The 21,555-nt window shown below is 45.3% G+C and overlaps 5 protein-coding genes across 6 annotated transcripts; 2 read left to right on the top strand and 3 right to left on the bottom strand.

The window, feature by feature from the left end:
- Window positions 1–15: 15 nt before the first annotated feature.
- On the bottom strand, window positions 16–1,559 carry LOC117139659. Its single transcript, XM_033302124.1, has 4 exons — window positions 1,469–1,559; window positions 1,239–1,406; window positions 415–1,182; window positions 16–361 (listed from the first exon to the last, which is right to left on the bottom strand). Exons 2-4 carry the CDS (start codon window positions 1,245–1,247, stop codon window positions 146–148), a joined length of 993 nt encoding a protein of 330 aa, XP_033158015.1. The 5' UTR covers window positions 1,248–1,406; window positions 1,469–1,559; the 3' UTR covers window positions 16–145.
- A 356-nt stretch (window positions 1,560–1,915) lies between these two features.
- On the top strand, window positions 1,916–6,147 carry LOC117139657. Its single transcript, XM_033302121.1, has 4 exons — window positions 1,916–2,005; window positions 2,659–2,731; window positions 4,005–4,274; window positions 4,337–6,147. Exons 1-4 carry the CDS (start codon window positions 1,958–1,960, stop codon window positions 5,899–5,901), a joined length of 1,956 nt encoding a protein of 651 aa, XP_033158012.1. The 5' UTR covers window positions 1,916–1,957; the 3' UTR covers window positions 5,902–6,147.
- Window positions 6,148–6,234: 87 nt separating this feature from the next.
- On the bottom strand, window positions 6,235–8,847 carry LOC117139656 (zinc finger protein CG2199). Its single transcript, XM_033302120.1, has 2 exons — window positions 8,603–8,847; window positions 6,235–8,536 (listed from the first exon to the last, which is right to left on the bottom strand). Exons 1-2 carry the CDS (start codon window positions 8,735–8,737, stop codon window positions 6,530–6,532), a joined length of 2,142 nt encoding a protein of 713 aa, XP_033158011.1. The 5' UTR covers window positions 8,738–8,847; the 3' UTR covers window positions 6,235–6,529.
- Window positions 8,848–9,159: 312 nt separating this feature from the next.
- LOC117139658 (tyrosine-protein phosphatase non-receptor type 61F) lies at window positions 9,160–17,211 on the bottom strand. 2 transcript variants are annotated; one of them, XM_033302123.1, is made up of 7 exons: window positions 16,997–17,211; window positions 12,928–13,101; window positions 12,594–12,856; window positions 12,152–12,518; window positions 11,267–11,802; window positions 11,065–11,190; window positions 9,160–9,307 (listed from the first exon to the last, which is right to left on the bottom strand). In XM_033302123.1, exons 1-7 carry the CDS (start codon window positions 17,099–17,101, stop codon window positions 9,271–9,273), a joined length of 1,608 nt encoding a protein of 535 aa, XP_033158014.1. In that variant the 5' UTR covers window positions 17,102–17,211; the 3' UTR covers window positions 9,160–9,270. The 2 variants fall into 2 exon arrangements, with proteins under 2 accessions (XP_033158014.1, XP_033158013.1); XM_033302122.1 differs by lacking the exon at window positions 9,160–9,307 and having other exon boundaries at window positions 9,378–11,190; window positions 16,997–17,210.
- Window positions 17,212–17,848: 637 nt separating this feature from the next.
- On the top strand, window positions 17,849–18,834 carry LOC117141385. The gene is made up of 3 exons (XM_033304800.1): window positions 17,849–18,205; window positions 18,263–18,523; window positions 18,587–18,834. Exons 1-3 carry the CDS (start codon window positions 17,920–17,922, stop codon window positions 18,763–18,765), a joined length of 726 nt encoding a protein of 241 aa, XP_033160691.1. The 5' UTR covers window positions 17,849–17,919; the 3' UTR covers window positions 18,766–18,834.
- Window positions 18,835–21,555: the final 2,721 nt, after the last annotated feature.

Raw genomic sequence — 21,555 nt, forward strand, 5'->3', positions numbered from 1 at the left:
TTTTTAAAAACACAATTTTCAGAGTTTACTACATGTATTTTAAGTCTTTAGCGGTTTTATCGAGATCTTAATAGTCAGTTTATACCTTACGAAAGATTGGGCTAACATTGCTGTTTGAATTATGAGTCTCAGAACAAGGTGCATCTCATCCATACTCTGACTGAACGGTGAGCGAAAACTGACCCTTGGGAATTGAATTGGCATGGTACCAGATGCGTGTGTCCACCAACACAGCATCTCCGGGCTCCACATAGAAGGAGAAGGGCTGGCACTGGTGGTCACATTCAGGAGCAGGTGCCAGAAACCAGCTCTTGTTTCCACTTAACTGGGCTTGCCACATCAGGCGGGGAATGTAATCGAGCTATAATAATTGAAAGATTAGTAATATTCCTTGATTTCTTGGGGTTTACTTACATGCATCACAGCCCCTTGTTCGTAGCCCATTAAAATGAAATCCGTGTGAGGCATTTCAGCATCGAAGGGCAGGAAATGTGGGCGGGGATACAGCTTTCTGAGCTCCGCCAGGACAGCCGGCTGGCAGACACTCCAGCCAACGAACCAGGGCACTCCCTGAGTAAGATTTGAACGCTCCGCGGACATGGAAAACACATGCTTCAGCGACTTGAGATCCGAGTTGAAGTGCATAAACTGGCAATCTGAGTCCATGGCTCCCGGGACGCGTTCGTACAGTTCTTTTATGAAGGCAAAGTTGAGGTTCTTTTGTGCTGGCCAGTGAGCAACCGCCCTCTTCACAATGATGGGCATCGAGGAGTACGCGTGCGGTGCGAACTCCTCCATTGTGAGATTGGCCAAGATCAGGGGAGCTCTCACCCCCTTACAAAACTCGCAGTCACTAATGGGCCTAGTGGCCTCCCATACCAAGTAGTTGTTGGGCAGAAAGCAACGCACTCCGAGCAGGAACGAGATGGTCTCATAAAAGACCGGGGTGGCCACCATGATGAAGAACACAATGCCCAACAGCCAGAGCAAATTCAACCGGTTCGGGTTGTGGTCCATGTCGCGCGTCTTGCGGAACGCCTCCTCCAGCTCCTGTGTGGACACCAGTCCAGTCCGCATCACATTACGATGTAGAGCGTCCAGTTGATCGGATAAGTCCGGACCCAAGCGCTCGCGAACCGCCTGCATCCGGTTGCCCAGCGTCCGCGTGGGACGGCTGATGAACTGCACCGTCCAGCACTTTATTATTTAGCATTTCTTCAGTACTTTTTATTCCTCACCAGAAACATTTCCAATTGGTAGTCCTTCCTCTTTGTTTTGCTTCCAAACAGCTGAGAACGATAGGCTTATGGCGCGAGCTCTCTTGACTATCGACTACAGAGTTGTCAGGGCTTCATAATTTACCAAAAATTTCGTTCTGGTAGTTTCAAATAAAAATGTTATTAAAGCTGTAAATGATATGCAGTTGTAAGTATTGTTTTTACTTATATTGTCAAAAATATTTAAGTACTTTTTAACATTTATACACTGAAATAGTTTTAGTCACGCTTAGTATTTTTTCTGGTTTCCGTCAGAAACTGTGCCGATGCACTCGCCAACCCTGTCAGCCGTTCTTCGTATATTTTAACGGTTCGCCCGCGGTCACACTTGTCATTCACTTTTCGCTCTTTGCTCGGTCGTAGTATCGGCCAGCAGCTAAAAATTTGGAAAGATCGTTCGGGCTGGGATTATCTGCTGATTAGTACAAAGCCAACGCGACAATAACTCAAAAATGTGTCTTGAATAGTACTCGCATTTACGTTTTCATTCATCTTTTATCGTTCATCCGGGCTCGGTTCTCTACTTCGCACTCCCACTTCCTTGGCTGCCAACGTGACCCCGAAAGCTGTCCTTCTCGCACACACTTTCACTTTGCAACAACAACAGGAAAAACGAACAAATAACCCAGCATAAACAATTGTTGTGCAACACTTATTAGCAAAACATTAGAGCGCCTATAATGTCGGCGCAGGAAAAGGTTATACGCGTTGGATCGCGAAAGAGCGAGGTAAGTGTGTTAAAGTCGTCGAGAACTAAAATATGTGCATACTACATCCGCTTGGAATTCGAATTGGAAGTGCTGCATTTGAATTTCAATCACATTTTGGTGGCTCTCTCTTTCTCTCCCATCTCCCCCCTCCCTTATGCAAGACTTGTTGCTCTCCGCGTGGTGTTATTGCAGTTGTTGTACTTGCTCTGCTTTTTGGTTACTGTTACACAATTCGCTATAGCAACAGTACGCACTTTTGCAGAATAAGAGGAAGAGAGAGACAGACAGAGAGAGGGAGGCCAAACTAATACAGTGCACTTTCGCAAAGTAAACCAACATAGTAAACCGAAAGAAGTACAAAAAATGAATAATAAATACACAAAACAAATGTATTTCTCTATCGAGCCCGCACTGTACTTGTTTTTTGTATGGACCCCATTTGAAAACTTGATTTTAAGCTGGGCCTTTTAATAATTTTTGTGTTAATTGCACTGAGCCACCTTTGATCGTGCTCGAAGTGAAGGCCACCTGTGTGCTGCTGGCATTCCAATTTGAAATTACTTGACTTATTTGCGAGCTAAGTGCCCTACTCTCTCCTTCTCTCGGTCCATTTGCATTTAGCATTTAATAGGCACTCTATTAAACAATTAAACAATCTCCCCCCTTTTCAGCTCGCTCTGATTCAGACCAAACATGTCATCGGCCGCCTTCAGAAGCTATATCCCAAGCAGAAATTCGAGATCCGTAAGTGAAAGTCGTGGTTGATAAACATTGGGGCACCGGGAAATATTGGAAACTCATGATCAGCAAACTGGAAGAGAGTTGGAAGTGCTTACATACATGCAAACAGGGCAGTCATGCTGCACAGGGGCATTTGGAAACTGGACGCGAAGCATGACTTGTGGAAATTCCAGCAGGAGCCATGCTTATCTCGCGTTCTGATAGTGGTCAAAACAAATGTTTCGACTGTTTAAATAGGATTGCATACGATCGGCTTGAGCATATCGGCTTCTCTGAATTCCCTGCTCTCGCTCTTTCGTCATCTCTTTTCCACTCACGCGCCATTTGCGGATGTTTGCTCAATGTCAATGGCTGTGCTGTTGTTGTTGCTCCCGAGATTAGGGAATGCCAAAAAATGTTAACTCACACATGCGCGCAAACATACAGTAGCGGGCAAGTAATCAGCACTAGAGATAATTATTATTCTTCGGAAGTACCAAACTGTTTTGGCCATATAAATTCTGTTGGCTTTAACCAGTCATTATTTGCCTAAACTACATTACGTGAGAATTTTTGTTTGTATGAAATGATACGAAATTCGATCGGTCTATCTCTGATCGGAGTTAAATATTCGATAAGAGTCGCACTTTCTGGCGACATTATGGGGAATCAGTTGAAATTTTATTTGCACGGGCATGTTGAGTACCTTTGAACCCGATAAGATTGGCCAGTTTATGGAAATACATTTAGATGCACCCACGATGAGTCAGTCGTTGTGGCTTTATCATGGCTAGCACCAACGTAATCTATTTGAAATTGATGTAGTTCACTTACCCTATCCATATTTCATTAAAATGAAATTTGCCAAGTGCTTTACTCAACGCCTCGCACGCAAATTGCCTCTTTGATATACGCTTTTATTCAAATTCTATTCCCGGTCCGATAAGCAAAACATTTGGAAAAGACATTATCGTGGCGTGTCCATAATAGGAAAGGGGGAATTGGGGAGATATACGTATTCCGTTTGCATGTCTCGCTTGATTGCTGTCATAAAGTGGGGAACCTGGGGTGCTACTGGGTTCCTTATCAGGTGATGATGACATACAAACTGCAATTATGGAAACGCCATCCTTAGATTATTGATCTAAGATGTCGTTTCAAGTGGGTGCCATTTTTGAGGTCAGAAGAAGTAAATTGTTTACGATAATGAATATGAAATCGCTTATCAAAGTTAAATATTTAATAAGATAAATACAAAACGCTTTGTTGTTTCAACCGGTCCAATTGTATTTTACAGACACCATGTCGACATTTGGCGATCGTGTGCTGAACGTTTCACTTCCTAAGATTGGCGAGAAGAGCCTGTTCACCCGCGACCTCGAGGATGCGCTGCGCAACGGGGGCGTGGACTTTGTGGTGCACTCCCTCAAGGATCTGCCAACAGCCCTGCCAACAGGAATGGCCATCGGAGCCGTGCTGGAGCGAGAAGATGCGCGGGATGCGCTGGTTCTGCGGGAGAACTTTAAGGGCCACACGATAGCCTCGCTTCCAAAGGGCAGCGTGATTGGTGGGTGTGACTAATATAACTTATTGTGATTAAACTGATGCAAATGTACCCTATATCCACAGGAACCTCATCTCTTCGTCGCACGGCCCAGATCCGCAGGATGTATCCCCATTTGACGGTGTGCGACATCCGCGGAAATCTAAATACTCGACTGGCCAAGCTGGATGCAGCCGATTCCAAGTTCTCCGGCATCATTCTCGCTCAGGCCGGCTTGGTGAGAATGGGCTGGATGAGTCGCATTAGCCAGGTGCTGGAGCCGACCGACTTGCTCTATGCTGTTGGCCAAGGAGCCCTGGCCGTGGAGTGTCGGGCTAATGACGACCAAGTGCTGGCCATGCTGCAGAAACTAATGTGCCTGAATACAACGTGCCGCATCCTAGCAGAACGAAGCTTCCTCAAGACTTTGGGAGGTGGTTGCTCCGCCCCCGTGGCAGTTTGGAGCAACTTAAAGGGCGAGCCCTTGAATGGAAACAGCCAGGAGGTGGGACTATCGCTCACCGGTGCAGTTTGGAGCCTGGATGGTGCCATAGAGATACGGAACCACCTGGCGTGTGCCTTAAATGAACAAAAATTGGAGGGGGACCAACGGAAACGAGGTGCCCAGGGGGCCACCAGCCAGTTGCAGGAGGAGACCAGCAGTAGCTGCGATTCTCCTCCGGCCACGAAGCGTGCCAGAAATGGCAACGACAGTTCCGGATCGGACTCGAATTCCAGCAGTCCGCGCCAGCAAGGCAGCCCTCCAGTGATCTGTGAGGATGCGGCTGCTTGCGAAGCTCTCTCCGGTTACACTGTGGATCAGCTTTCGGATCTGGCCAGTCACTGCCCAGTGCTGAGTAACAACAATGCTGTGGGACCTACCGGAGTTGGTGGTGGCGATGCGGATACTAACAATGTGAATACTACTCCCCGTCAGTGCCCTCTTCGTTTGGTGGGTGGTCAGGAAGTGATGGGCCAGTGCCCAGTGCCGCACAATCAGGCAAGGGCTCCTGCCAAATGTCCAGTAGCGCATGCAGACTCTGGGGATTCCTTCAGCGCCAAGAGTGGTAGCGGAGGGGGATCGGCCACCACTGCTCACTGTCCACTACAGATGCCCGTGGGACAGGACTTCATGGGCGAATGTCCGTACGTTAACAACGATGTGAAGGTTTCCTTTGCCCAAGCTGGAAAGTGTCCAGTGACTGGCGGTGTGGCAGGGGCACCAGCCTCTATTCTGCCCACGCCACCGAGCAGCAGAGCTAGTAATGCCAGCAGCACTGGCGACGAAGTAGATAATGTGGCAACTTCCTCCAAGTGTCCCTTTGCGGCAATGCATCAGGGCAGCGGTCTGGAGGCGCCGGCTAAGGACAACGGAAACGCAGCCCCAGCCAAGTGCCCGTTCCTGCAGAAAACGGTCCAAATGTTCGACTACGCCGACGAGGAGCAGCCGACGCCGCAGCACTCGGTGCTCATTGAGGATGTGGAAAACCTGTTCTGCGGTCTCTACCAGCACGCCTGTCACAGTCGGGGCATCTACGAGAAGGCCAACCAGTTGGGCAAGACGCTGGCGGAGGACCTGATCAAGCGCGGCGCCCTCGACGTGATGAAGGTGGCCCAGGCAGAGATTCACGGCAAAGTGGCGTCGTCTTGAGCCGGTCATCAACATCATCGTTTACATTAAGTAGAAAAGTGTAACTAGACAAAATGTTTTTAATTTCCGCCTCGTTGTTGAACTCCCGTGGAGAACTCATGCTTCCCCTGATTTAACATCGGTATTGTATTCAATCCTTCTGCTCTCCCCGGCGAATGCATCGTTATTGGTTGGTTTCCGCGTAAACGTTATTTTAGTTTTGTTTTTGTTTCGGGAATATGACAAATAAATGTATAAGTGAACTCATATTGTGTAATTTTCTCTCTTCAGGGATTGAAACAAGCAATTTCTTAGCTTTTTTCCATTTTTTATTAACAGTTCATCGCTCAGTACAAATAAGTTTATTACATTCAAATTAATTTATATACTCATGGCGAGTACAAGTTATAAAAAAATGTTATAATATTCAACATAAACTTATCTTTCAAATCGCACTTAACAATAGTTAAAAATGTATGAAGTAACCTTGTTATGAATTGCAGTTTTCATCGACTTTTAACTTTATATAGCCCCTTTTAAAGTTAACCATTGAAAATTCAAAGAATTATACTAATACTAAGCAATATGCTAACGTAAAACTACATTGGTCAAGAGAATGAAATGAAAAACAAATAAAAATAAAAGAAATCTAGTGCAACTCGTGGCGCTTGCGCAGGTGCGAGCAGAGGAAGTTGGCCTCCGAGAAGACCTTCTTGCACTTGGCCACGCCGCACGGAAGCCCACTTTCGGAACCACAGTTCGAGAAGTGAGCCACGTAATCAATTTGGGTCTGGTAGACTTCCTTGCATATAGTGCACCGTAGTTGGGAAGCGTGCTTCTTCTCCATGTGCGAGTCCAAGCGTTGACGCGATTTGACGAACTTCCCGCACTGATCGCAGCTGAGGGTGGACTCGTCGGCGGTTGAGTCACCAATGGACTCCAGGCGAGCCTTTTTGTGCGGCTTCACGTTGTAGTTGATTTCTTCCACTATGTCTACATCAGATGAGGGGAACGTGTCCTCAGATTTGTCTTGTTTTTTTCGTTTTTCTGACCTGGCAGGAGAATTGCCATTGGTTGTGGACACAGACAGATCTATATGACTGACCTTCTTAGTCTTCTTAGCTGGCGACCGAGGTGCAATCATGCCTCCTTCGACCTGGTGCTCAATGTCGTTCCTGGGTCGTATAATCTGTTCTTCTACGGGGCCTTCATCCTCCTCCTCAGTGTTGTCAGTCTTAAAAGCGTCTATAATTTCCACAACCTCATACTCTTCTTGCAGAATCTTTCGGTTGGTGGACCTTGCGCCTTTAGTAGGGCTTTGCAGCGATTTCTTAGGTCCTTCAACATTCTCGGCCGTGTTTTCAATCTGAGTCGTACCCAGAATGTCTACGTCCTCATCCTCTTCCTGCAGAATCTTTCGCTTGCTGGAGTTCGACGCTTCCGCACCGTCGTTATGTAGAGTCATGTGCGTTTTCAGGGACTGTTTGGTGGCCAGACTCTTCTCGCAGACGTGGCACTTGAAAACCTTTGGCTTGTCGATGCCGTGGACGGACGTCATGTGCTCCTGCATCTGCTTGGCGGTCACCAGCTCAGAGTCGCAGATGTCGCACTGAAAATTATTCGAATCCGCCCTCGGAGTGGAGGCGCTGGATCCATTGATGGCAAATGTGTATTCCGAATCCATTACGTTCTCTAACATCCTTTTCTTCATCAAAGACTCATTTAGTGCTTTAAAGGAGGCGATTTTGGTTGCCTGGGTCTGGTCTGCGTCCTCAATGTCGGTGCTCTTTTTGTTGTTCACTTCTTGGTCGTCGATTTTCTTAACCACTTTGGTTTCTTTGGACTTTCCTTCTTTTGGCTTCTTGCTTTGACTCACAGCATTGCGATCCTTTGCCTTGGTCTCAATTTTTTTCTTGGCCCCTGACTTAGCCTCTTTTTCCTTGCTTTCCTTCGCCTTAGTCTTGCCCTCGGCCTCAAAAGTGCGTGAGTGAGTGTCCTTTAGATGGTTTTTCAAGGTCTTAAGCACGCCGAAAGTCTTAATACACAAGGCACAGGAGTATATGCGCGGTCTTTGAAGACCATGCTCCTTCTGCAGGTGCTCCTTGTACTGTTTGGGAAACTTTGAGCGAAAATCGCACTCTGGACACTGAAAGTTATTTGTGTTAATGGTGATAGGACCTTTATTCGAGTCCTCCTCTTCCTCGCTCTCGGTCAGCACTTCGATGGCATCATTGTCGCCGTTGCCAAAGAGATTAAGGAAAGCCTTCTTAGTGGACGACACCTCTTTGGCGGGCGTCAGCTTCACGGAATCGTTAAGATTGTCCTCGAAGAGTCGAGATATCTGCTTTTTAGGAGTCTTATCGAGTTTCTTGGGCGAAGCACTAATGATCTCGATTTCTGTATTAGCTCCATTCACAAAGCTTGGCGGGAAAGCCGCTATGGACTTGCTGCGCTGACGGAGGGTGGTGTTCTTCTTTGGCACCTTAACCGCCTTCTTATCGTTTTCCGGCTCCTCTTTTTCCGCTACCTTGCTATTCTTGGCGGACTGGACCTGTATCCTGTCCACCGTCTCGCGGACCTTATCGATTAGTGCCGCGCTGGACATAAATGTGGAGGTGCAGACGAAGCATATCTTGATCGGCAATGATGATGGGATCTGAAATGGGATGGGAGGATTCAGATGACGATAAGGGAAATCAGAATGCCGCCATTTCCAACTCACGCTTCTGTGGGTGATGGTCTCCAGTACGTCTGTTATTTTCCTGCCCAGGAACACCTTCTGACCTGAAAAAACGCTCTTGGACCCTTGGCTTGTGCCGCAGTGGTCGCATTGCACCTCTTTTCGCGCCTTGACCATATTTTCACTAAGTTTTCCAGCAAAAACAAAACCAGAAATAAAAGAACGTGCGCACGTTTTTTTTTGCGGGGCTACAGTTATCAAACACAGCTAGCAATGTTAATCGACTGCAGTGCTGCCAGACCGAGTCACCCAAATATACTACATAGCTAGTGTGCTTATATATTATGGTTGCACTTCAAACGAAGCAACTGCATGGTTCACAGAACGAATCCTAATGATTTTTGCTTCAAATTCAGAAAGTCAACAGTTATAAAACTATACATAATGGCAGTAGCAACTTTGAAAAACGTTAAACGTTAAAACGTAAACCAAAGCAGTATATTGTGCATTTCGGTCACACTAAGCTTAACATTCTGTTAATGCTCACATCGCGTTATGCAACAGCTTTGCGCGTCGATATATAATCGATAACTCTGAACTTGGTGTGCAATTTAAAAATAGTTTATTTTGGCATTAGAAGCTACAGTAATGCAAAATGATATGTTTAGTTTATTTCTTTGTGTTGGTGCTGACCTGGATGGGCTGTGCCGTTACTTTGTCTTGGATTTTTTGAGTCGGTTCCCGCGCCTGCAAACAAAGAGATGGAAAATGTTGTGAATGACAAGGGCATGGCAAGGAATACGCCAGGATCAAGGGGTTCGCAGTTTTCATGTCTTAAACGTATAGCTTTATTTGAATACTTTCTCTGCTCCTCGTTTCTCTCTCTCATAGGCATAATATTGTATAGTACTGTGTTGTGTTGGATTTGTTTCAGTGTACGGTTGGTGTACTTAGCCGACGTTTAGTTAACTAGGCATTACTAAAGGTATTGTTCATGTTGTTTCTGTTAATATACTTAATATAAATATGTATTTCCTTTATTAGTTATCCTCCTGGGCCCATCCGATCTCATATGGATTCGTAGTGCCTCGCTTTCGTGGGTGGTTACTTGAATTTCGTTAAATTGTGGGTTACACATATAAAAAATATTTGCGTCCTCTCACGCTACACGTTTATATAAATATGTTTCTTGGGATTGGGACTGCACACTTACTCTACTGGAAAAACCATTGAATAGTCTTTCGCCTTCTTCCTTCTCGCGTTCTAATACAAAATGGTTTAGCTATGACAAAACCTGGATTATAATTAAATCATACACCTATACTTCGCTTAGCGACTTAGTAAACCGATTTTAGTTTAATTTGATTTGCAACTAGCCACTAGCAACAAGTCCACGGTCACAGTTTGAAAAAAGAATCACTTTATTTTGATTTCAGATCTATCGGGGGAAGTGCGCGAAATGAACAATTTTGATTATAAAACTCCTTAAAAGCGTTAAACGAGATATAGGTGTACATCGAGCTGTTTTGTTTATCCGTAAGTTATTGCTTTAATGGAGCTGAATTTCGATTCATAAATAAAGTGCTCGTTTAAAGGGGAGGGTTTTTAATTTTAAACACAATTCAAAGTTAGTGGTAGTGGGCGGGAGGCAAAGTAAAATTAAGAGTCGTTTAGGACTTCGTACAATTCTCCGATTCGGTTCTTTTTGGCACATTGCTGCACTTTATATTTTGCCATGTACTACAACAAGTGGTTATGTCTCATAATCTTCATAAATAAATATACATAGGTCGTATGCTATAAGAAATTGCTGTACAACAACAAGTGAAGCGTGTAGTGGGTGGTTGTCTGGTGCTTGAAACATCGGTAGTTATGATATTCATAATAATTTAAGCATAGCGAGCAAGTAGGGTGAGCTTTGCATTTGGTGTGGCTCGTTTGGGGCATCTGGTCGGTTGTTATCAATCCATTTTTAGAGTGTAGAAAATAAATTTGATCTAAAATGTCAGTCTATTGCGCAAAATCTACATTTGACGTGATTTCTACCCGATTTTCGTTAGTTTAGTTTAGTTGCTTGTTTTGTTTTGTTTGTTTCTTTTGTTTTCCTTCTTGTATTTCGTATATAAAAAATTCCCTAATATTTATGCATCGTGTATCGTTCGTTCAGCTCAATCAATCCGCCATCCACAATCCGTGTGCGATTGCGTGGCGTTGCGATGCGATTCCGTCCGATCTCTGATCCTTTCCGATCCGTTGCACGTCGTCCTTGATTCGTGCCCGCATTAGATGCCGGGTCTGGCGGACGAGCAGGTGGGGATCGGAGGTCGGAAATCGGGTATCAGGGGGGAATCGGTCTCCTACGGCAACTAAATACGTCATACAGCTATTGCTACTACTCATCTACGGCTACTTAGTGGCTACGGGGCACTTAACCTAGCTTCGTGTATGCGTAGGCGCAGATCACGCCCACCACAACACCAGCGGCAATATATGTGAGTAATGACCTTCGTTTCTTTGCCGCCAGCTGGTTGTCCTCGTTCTCCCGCTTCTTCCGCTTCATGTCGTTGACCTTCTGCTCCAGGCTGGCCTGGTATTCGTTGCGTTTTCGCCGCTTTAGCTCGTTTTCGGGACTGAGAAGAACAAATTGGGAGAGGATTAGAAGGATTGTCGAGCTTTAAATGACGTTGTATTTGACTAGATTTATACCTGGCTGGGAGCTGGCCTGGAATTGGATCGATGCCGTTCGCCTTGTGCTGCTCGTCGACTGGCACCGCTGGCTTCTCGTTGTTGGCATTGACATCGTCGGCATGTGGCTGTGTTGTTGCGGGCACGTGACCATTAACTGGATCGGCATCGTGCTCGTTAATGGTTTCGTACTCCTCATCCTCATCTGTGTCGTCCTCGTCATCGTCATCCAGCAAGTAATCCTCATCGCTGTCCGATTCGTTGAAAGCCCTCACGGGTAATGGCGGCAAGGGACGACTGTCGGCCACCTCGGCGTCGTGGATCATGTCGTGCTGGTTAATGAAGTTGTTCAGGGCGTCCTTGCTCAGCTCTTTGCCGATACTCTCAGCTCCATTAGCTTGGGCCGCGCGCATGTTGAGCGAAAGTATACCGCCGGAATTGGGGGCCAGTGGCAGGTTAAGCGATTGGACGCGTGGCGGCAATGGCGGCGGCAGCTCATCCAGTGTGTGAGTCTCTGTGTCGTTGCTAATAAGGGGTTCTTCAGCGTCAAGAAAGGTCTGAAGAGAAATCGAAAGTTCTAATTAGTCACGGAAAATAATCAGGGCTTCCACAGAAATCTCTGCAAACCAAAAACAATGGTTTCTTTTTTAAATCAATTAAAAAATAATCATTAATCTGATACTAGATCACATAATAAAAGACAAAACCAAACATAATACAGCAGTTTTCAAAAATAATCATAATTCCATTAAACAATTAAAGGATCAATATGAATTCTAGTAACCGTACAAGCTTAGAGATTTCTGTGACCCCCCAGAAGAAATAGCGATGTGCAATGTATACGGCGGTGCTTGGCAGCCCCCAAGTTTGACTCCCAAACGCCGACCGCTGGTCGCGCATACATACGGGATCGTGCAGCTTTTTAATGCCCTCGATGATCGCCTGGTAGGAGAAGTCCAGCTGGTCGGCGGTCTGTATGAGGCCCATGCGGTAGCTGCGCAGCTCGCAGAGCACCTTGGACACATTGCACTCTCCGTACTTGTCTATCAGGACCAGGCAGCAGTCCACCAGGCAAAAGGTGCCCGACCGCCCGATTCCGGCACTGCAGTGCACAACGGCTGGACCCACGTCGCGGCTGAGGCAGCCGGAGTCGCGAACCTGCTGCAAGAACTTAAGGAATGCGTTCGGCGAGCTGGGAATGCCAAAGTCCGGCCATGTGGTGTAGTGGAACTGCATCACTTCACGACTCTGCTGCGTTTCGAGATCGGTTAGTCTAGAGAAATAGTCGAAGGCAATAAGTCCACATGTACAAATAGTTCGCAGGAGGAGAATGAAGAGGTCTACTCACTTGAACCATCGCCGCACAAAGTTCTGATAGGTCTCGAGACGGACGAGCTCCACGGTGAGTTTGACGTGGGGGAGCTTCAGGGCCTTGTCGGCTCCCATCTCGTTGGGCCAGTAGAGGTGGCACTTGATCTGTTTCTTCTCCATCAGCTTGTTGAGCATGAGAACGGCCCTGGACTTTTGCTCCCATACCATCAGCCAGAAGTGGCCCACTGTGTCCACCAGCGGTCCTTGGGTCAGAATGTACTGGCGCTCGGCGCGCTCCAGCTAAAAAGGATTGATTGATCGCATTAGGCATTTAATTGGGGCTGTGTGTATGCATTAAAAACGTGACCCACCTGAACCAGGTTCGCATTGATGTAGTCCACGCTGCCGCGGTTCAAAACAATGCGGGAATGGTCGTACGGATTCACATCCCGATAGCGATTCAGGCCGCGGTTTGTGTGGCGTTCCGATTCCGAGGTGCTGAACTGCTTCTCCTTCGCCTCCCGGTCACAGGTCTCACAAATTTCCTGGAATTCCGAAAAGAGCGATTAGTACAATCGAAATTACACAAAACAACAAAGGTTGAGGTAGAATTAATATTCGGTCGTTTTACTGCCAACTTATCAGTCAATTTGCAGGCGGTAAATCAGGGGATTTTGTGAGATTTGCGCTATTTACCTAAGCGTTCCAGACCTCAGAAGACAACAACTACAGTGTCTTACTGGAAAATCTCTTCTTTCTGGTACAAGGCAGTTTTAAACATTTATGCATGAAATGACCCAATGAATTGCAAACAGTAGTTCACAATAGTATTGAATGGCATTGTTAAAACCAATAACAGAGCTTTCTTTTAGAGCCATACAATCTGAGAAACTGTTTAAGGCGCAATTAAGCTTTTTACGATTGGTGTTCCGAGAAAATGCAAACGTTCAGACTCATAATGGTCTGATAATAATTAGTTTTGAAGTGATACATGTGTTTGACAGACTCGCAAACAAAGTGAAAGAAAATAAAAACTTCTGTGTCAAGAAACGAATTGATAAGGTCCTTAGCTAGAATGTTACAGAACTCGAATTTCTTTTGTCATGGGAGTTGCCCCTTTGCAGTGATTCACCACTTGGCCCAGCGACAGCGGGCTCCCCCGGATTGGCAAACCCTGCGATTGAAGCGATAGTATATACATGTATGGGGCATCGGACTGGGAGGGAACCTTGCGGCATATGAAAAGCCCACCCAGTCTACATGGCGGGCGTGACTAATTAGCCATGCGATGTTGGTGATGGCGTTGGCAACGCAAGCTGTCGGTAATGGCATTATCTTGGGCATGACCGGTGCCGCTTTATCAGCAGCGTGAATTGCTGGCGCAGCCGAAAGTGCCCTGGCCGGCCAATCGAACCATCGAATCCGACTACCGCACCGGGAACAAGGTCAATGGCGCCCACCTGGCGACGACAAGTGCTCCTCAAACTCGGCTCAAAGCTAATCACATGCATGTGGTGATGAGTAACCAGCAGAAAGAGCGATTTAATATCGGCTTGCGTTGATTGCAGCTCGAAAATCAGTTGTTAATTGTCAGTTCGTCATGTTTCAACCATGAATCAGCTGCAAATTCTGCAGCCGGGATGTTATGAAATAACTTCAAAGAGTCATATTCTTACGTAATCTCCAAATCTGAGGCGGACTAATGACCGATAAGGGAGCTTTTCGGAGAGCAAACTCGCTATGGCTATCGGTACTTTTGAGAATTCCTTAGAAACGGAAAGAAATCCATTGTTGCACTTAATATTCCTCGGAACTCCTCAACTCAATGGTATATCTACAATCACCTTGTTGAGGTCTGATAATCGACAAGTCACGTGAGAATACGCGCAGATAATTGAGTTGCTTTATTTAAATGTTTGCCAATGATAAAGACTTTCAGGTTACTCATGTATAGAGGGGTATTTCTTGTACTATGTCGAACTAGATATGATATATTAAATGAACAATCAATCCGAAACTTATGTAAATCCATAGCTTGCATTCTTGCGTTGCATTGGATTCATTTTGCTGCAGAACACAGTTCTTCGGCTCCGTTGAACATTAAGTCTTGGGCCATTTACCAGCTACATACTGTTTTTTATGCTCGGTGGCTATCCAGGTGACCCTTCTAAACGGAGTGGCGAAATCCAAGCGGAGGCGGGGAAATCTCGGGGGCTTGGGCTTCCAAAGCGTGTCGTGCAAACCGTTTTATGGTTATTATGTTTCTGCTTTACCTTGCAACGCTCGAAGGAAATCGAGAAACAGTAACAAAAACATTGCATGCACGCAGAGCACAATTGCAACGATGGATAAAGACTTCTTGGTCAAGACGAATTTGACATACCCTTTCATATACACAAAGCGAGTTGATGAGCTTCATATTTCATGAAATGCAAAACTGGCTTGACTGATTTCAGAGATACGAAAAAGAAGAAGGTAACCTGTTGATACCAACGTCTTGTACGGACTATAGGACCCTCTGGCAGGGTTGTCATAATGGGTCGGAGTGGGTTGGGTGGGATGTTGATGGAACGGATGGATCAAGAAGGCGCTAGGTATGAGCTGCTAGGCGGGAAGGGGCGGCGAGTGGAGACGACCCAGTGTAACGCACTCCGTTCAACGGAAATGATTAAACATAAAGTGCGCAAAAAGCATAGCAAAACAATACGATCCGAATGCGTCACTGCGTTTTTGGCTACAGTCCAACTCCCCTATGGTGGGCTATCAAATGGCAAATTTCAAATACATTGGAAGTTTAAAGCTTAAAAGGATTTGTTCGTCTTGGTTTCAGAAGGCATAACATTGAGTCACAAAAGGAATCGATAGCCACAAAATGAATAGTCAATTAGTTTATATTCTCTTTAAGTGTGGTTGTACTGCTTATGTTCACACATATTGGCTATTTATTATTTCTTAGAAGAATGTGTTTTGGAATTTTAAGAATAAAGACAGATATGTGTCTATAATGGATTATAATTTTCTTCAGAAATGTAGTAGTATGCACAGCTAAATGTTATTAAAGTAAAAATTGGGGTAGGTCGGTCATATTCATGAAGTAATCATCAAAAAATTTAATGTTTTCACATTTATCATAGCTGTTTTTCATTGCAATAAAAATGAGTCAATGTTTACATGCTAACGAACAAATAAAATTCAGCGAACTTAGATGAATTTTAAGGAAGTTATATTATTAGTAAATTAAACTTGATTCAAGCTAAAAACCAGCCGCGTATTCTCACATTTAACAAGATCGACTTAGTCAAGTTGCACTGTATTTCAGTGGAAATGGCTGGTAGCTATTTTCCAGTCCGTTTCGACGCACAATTGCGGGCTGCCTTCCAGTTAGCTGGAAAATTAGATTATCCTCGCCGCGAGCACAAAGGATGACGAACGAGGATGCCGAGGAGCGGGTCCAGAAACGAGATATTTCTACACACGACCATATACTGTGTCATCCTAACTGCGGAGTGGAATTCCGTGAAATCCCAATTCAAGTGAGTGGAAGCGCTGGAAGAGGCACAGAGGAACAGAGGAGGAGCAGCAGCTGAAGACAGTTCGCCGGAACTGGCTATAAAGAACAAGCGGAGGAGGAGGAGGAGAGGAGGAGGGGCAAGGAGAGGATTCCGACTCCAATTCCGACAGGCAACCAGAAGCAGCCCAAAGCGAGACTCAAAAAACCAGACGCATGCCCTTTGTGCCCCTGTGTGCGTGAGCCTCTCTCTCCTGCTCAACGCGCGTGTGTGTGTGTGTGTGCGTTAGAGGAGTTCTTCAGTGGAGAGCACTGTCACCCCTCCACGAATTGTATTTTGTTTTGGGGGACGGCAATCACAACCACAACGAGCTTCCCAGAAATCGCCTCCAATTTGATTTGGCCAAACGAGAATTCGCGGAATAGCTCAAGCGCTCTATTGATAGTCAAAGGAAAGCGTTTTTGGGGAAAGGTATATAGCAGAATAACAAGCATAAATATGCCAAATACAGGCCAGCACACACGCACGCACGAACACACACACACACACACACACGTTTGATGGAGAATGCAAAGTAAAGTGCAGCAGGTGTGCGCGTGTGTGTGTTGGTGCTATTCTGTTTGTACATTCTTTTCCAGTGGTTTTTGTTTTTGGCCAAAGCCTGGCTGTTAAAGCAACAACAACACCGCTGGCACACAACACACACGAACACACGTAAAGCTCGCCGCTGCACTGGTGTTAGTGGTGGAGGCATCTGCAGAAGCCTTTTGCGCACTCATCACATTTTCGTGGAAATCGGAGCGCCAAGGAGCTGTGGAAAGGTGTATACTCCGCATCCGTTGCGAATCCTTGGCGACTCGAATTGTGCCACAAACGTTTGTCCAGTTTGTAACCAGTTTTTAGTGCAGTCGCAGTTGTTGTTGCCAATTACCTTGTAGAAGCGATGCCATTGCGGCCCTTTATCCTTGTACTCCGCCTCGATTTGCAGACGGGCCGCGGCCGCCGACCCACTCCCACTCGTTTTCTGCTCGCTCATTGTGCACACTTTGCTGCGATTTGTTCCGATTTAATAACTTTTAATTTGGTTATCAGGCGGCTGGTTAATTTCAGAGCAAAACTAGAGCTGGACAACTCTCGACAGTCTCGATGTATCGAATATTTGAGCTTGCAAAATACTATCGGTATATGCAGTGCGATACCAAGTGATAGTTCGATTGTTCGCATTAAATATTTAATTCTATTGCGGCGATTTTGGTTTACAAATGCTCGCCAAACACAATGTATTGTTCCTCCGACTTTATTATCTGAAATATTAGTCACGTCTATCGATATTTTCACCAGAAAATAGAGTGACCAGGCGCCGTAGAAAAATAGAACACATACTGAAACTACAGTGATTGCACAGAAACAAAATTTAACTTATCAGAAATTTAAGCTACCACTGGTTGCATTTTCTTTTTACAGTTTATTTTAATGGCCATCAGCGTCTGATGTTCGTTCTGAACGATGCTCTATCAACTACAAAGAGATGAAAAGATGAGCCTTTCTAAAAGTTGTAAAGCAAAAGTTGGAAGCCAAATAATATTTTATATTTGTAAGATTCGGAATTAGTTTTTTTTAAATTTACTTAAAATTAAATGCAAAGCTATCATTAGATCTGATGAGATCAATTTAAATAAAATATTTTAAGAGTAATACAAAAATTCTGATAAGAAAATTGAAAATTGGGTTCAAATTCTTTAAAATATCGATATTACATCGCTTTTCGTTTACCAGTGTTATCGAGTAATACCAAATGTATCGAATCAACAACTGTTACCCAATTAATTAATAACAACAGAAAGCAGAAGCAAAATGCTGACCCGCGTGTTCCGCCTGGTGCACGACAGGCGCCTGAGTGTGCCTGTCCTGCGTTCCTTCCACCACGAGTTCTCCAAGCCGCCACAACAGGCAGCAAAGGGCCAGGAAATCGAAGGTAATCCCGAAAAGACTTTGGTTGCCGGCGTGCAAGACAAGTACAAAATATTCCGTGATGAGGAGGCCACGGAGATTTTTGATGTAGAAGAAGCGCGCCACCAGGAGCAGCAACTTCCAGAGCAGGAACTGGAGTTGGATCACTATTACGGGCTAAATTTGAAGAGTAGGTTGGCAATCATCCAGGGAGAGCTGAAATTAAAGTCTTTGTTTGCCTTTGCAGGAGGCGTTCGCGGAGTGTTCGACGTTGAGTACTTGGTGGAGCTGCTCCGTAAGGAGAATTTGGACGACATATTCGTCTGCTACATGCCGGAGAACCTGAAGTATGTTGACCACCTGGTAGTTTGCAGTGGTCGCAGCTACCGGCACATGCTGTCCGCGGCGGAGTTCGTGCGCCGAATGTTCAAGATTAAGCGCGGCAAGGGTGACATTTTGCCGCGCATCGAGGGCGATAAGAGCCGGGATTGGATGGCCATGGACTTGGGTGGGTATTGAAATGAATGCAGATTCAGGGGTCTCAGCTCTAACACGTTCCGTTTTCTTTTAGGCAACATTGCCCTGCACATATTTTCACCGAGTGCTCGCGAGGAATACGATCTGGAGTCGCTGTGGGCCATTGGCTCCGAATTCGACCGCGAAAGCCAAAAGCCCCATAATCCGTATGGCGATATTTTCATGGCCCAAACCCCCCTTTCTTTTGTAGACTCGTCGAAACTAAAGACGTAAAATAATACATTTCCCTATAAATAAAAACACGTGCGAGATCACTTTCAGCAAGATCTGGAAAAACACAAAGGAATGAATATTATTTCGTGTCTGACTTGTTAGTCTCGTGTTACGGCCGAAAGAACGATGCGATTCGACATTGGAAACTGGGCTTAGGCAGCCATCTTTTAAAATAACTGTTATTTGTATTAACTTCGAGCTCTAATAGACCAATAATAGCCATAATCCGTCAGAATTTGACAGCCGTATTTCCAAACAGGAGCTATACTCCTTTTGTAGATTGTCAAGCAACGCTAGCGCCACCTATTTCTGACAATCTATTTCTGATATTAACATATTATATTTGCGCACTAAAGTATGCTGCAAACAATGAAAAGAATTCTTTCCAGAGAATAAAGTCAGATCCCCTTATATCCATGAAATGTCACAAAGTGTTATTTATTTGAAATGTGATGTATTTTATTTTGCCTCTATCGAATATGGTTTACTCTGGTTGTAGCAACGCTTCGGAACCTTCTCTCCATCCAACTGGAAGATCCAACCATAGACAGTTAATCCTGTAGTAAGACAATTTAGGTTTTTAATAAGCTTAAGAAGACGAAGAGTTTGATAGATAACAAATTGTAATAAAAATGTAAAATAATATATTATGACCCAATAAGCATTCCAATGGTTTTACACTTTACAACCGAATTTCCCATTCATTCAAATCACTCAAATCTCGATGGCTCGAATATATCCTGCGGCGTTTTTTAACGACTGTTTGCTCAAAACACGAATACGCCCACTCAGCGATGTTCATTGTGTTTTTATAGTCATCGGGCGAGGTGTGAACAAGACCGAATCGCGATGAGGCTGTTTTCAGCACATTGATTTGTGGATTTGCACCGGCCAGCGGAATGCTGAATGAAATGGGAAAGTCAGGGAACTAGGGTCCAAGAAGGAGATCCTCCTGGCATTTGGAAACCATTTCTTCGCAGGCCATCAGCGCGAGTTGCGTCACGAGGAGATTGCGAACTTAATAATTCAAAATACGTTTTCGAAAATAAGTTATCGGTGTTTATGAAAACAAACAATGGCCAGTCCGGCGAACGGTGCGATAATCCAACGAGCCAACGAGCCAACGAGCCAAAGAGCCAGACGGACGCCAATTGGCCGACACATGATAGGCGTAAAATTTTATGAAATTGCTGAAAATCTTGAAATGCCAATTAACGGCTTTAATACAATTTGTCGACGTCAATCAGCAGTGATGGAGCAGCGAGTGGAGTGAGGAGGAGTGGGCTACGGCCGCTCGTTTCACTTTTCCACTTGGCCATGTGATGTGATATGGGAGGAACTTTCCGCTGGGGGATTTGGCGCGTCCATAATCAGCCCATAATCGCCGTATCGATGGGTTGAAAAACAAATCCCGTGCCCGATGGGTCAGAGGTGAGCGAGAGGAAGTGATGATGTTACAACTCAGCACCTGGCAGAGGCGGGGTATGGAAGTGGTTATATGGGATCGATTAAATATGCTTTAATGGCCTGACAGGGGTCAGCAGTTGTTGAGATCTGCCGTCATCAGTTTGGCTGCATAAAATGGAAATCTGATCACCCATCAGAGCTAGCAAGTGTGGATTAAATACTTGATTGGCATGTATTAATGATACAATGTTTGTTTCTAACTAATGCTGGCAATATAGCAACTATAAGATAATGGGAATAATGAGCTGGGATAAGATTTGAGGCCTATTTCTCATCCTCAAGAACGACGCACGACATTAAACCTCTTTGATTACGTTCTCAGTTCTTTGATCAGAGAAACTCTTTCTCTGAAAAATCATAGTGTTTATCCGTCAGAATATTGGATTATTCTAACAATCCGACCAAGATCACAACATAAAGACGCGGGAACCACCGGAATATAACTCTGCGCCAAGTGGACTCATTATGTGGGGGCGTTGGGCGAAAAGAAGGCGCAATTTTCCGATGAATACAAATAAATAAAGCCGCGTGGAGCAGACAAAAAACGCAAACGGACAGAGGGACCGACCAGCTCCTGGTCCATCAACCAGGTCATCGAGAGATTCTGCACTCGCAGCCGAATTCTTCGTAGAAATGTGATTACCACCCACTGATCTGTAGACAGACGGTTAGAAAGGGATGCAGGACGGGCAAACGACCAGTTGAGCGATCCAAGTGACGTCACTGTGGTGGCGATGATGCAGCCACTAAGATCCCACAGCCACAAAACCAGATAAATAATTCCCACCCGAAAATAACAAATAAATATATTTAAGCGCGTGAGAGGATCGGTGACGTTAGCGCCACGTCATCGCCAGCGTCGTGTGCCCCCGAGATTATACACATTTGCATTCGGTCGGTTTCTGTGGCCCCTTCGATTTCCCGGCTCCCCGATGCCACTACCAGGCCAGTGGAAAGCTGATTCTATTTTCGGGGGATTGCACGAGAGTTTATTTCAATCGGCGGGCAGGTAAACAAACAACATCGCTAAAATCACCGCCATCCCCATTAGACTGGGGATCACTTAATAATGTTCTATACTTGATGCCGTGACGAAGAGGGTCTTCCATGGACTGTAATCGAGTGGCTGAGTGGGTGGATGAATGGCTGGATGGCTGGTGGATGGTGGTTTCCTCCAAATGGCCACTGAGTGATTGGCAATTTATTACAAAACAACTCAGCTTTCTGTTGAAATAATATTTCAAATCAACTTTCTGCAGAACTGGGTCCAGAATCACGGGGTTGTTTCCACTGATGCTAGGTTCCTTGAACTCGTTTTCCGCG

Source organism: Drosophila mauritiana, chromosome 3L (assembly GCF_004382145.1).
Source record: "Drosophila mauritiana strain mau12 chromosome 3L, ASM438214v1, whole genome shotgun sequence".
Lineage (NCBI taxonomy): Eukaryota > Metazoa > Arthropoda > Insecta > Diptera > Drosophilidae > Drosophila > Drosophila mauritiana.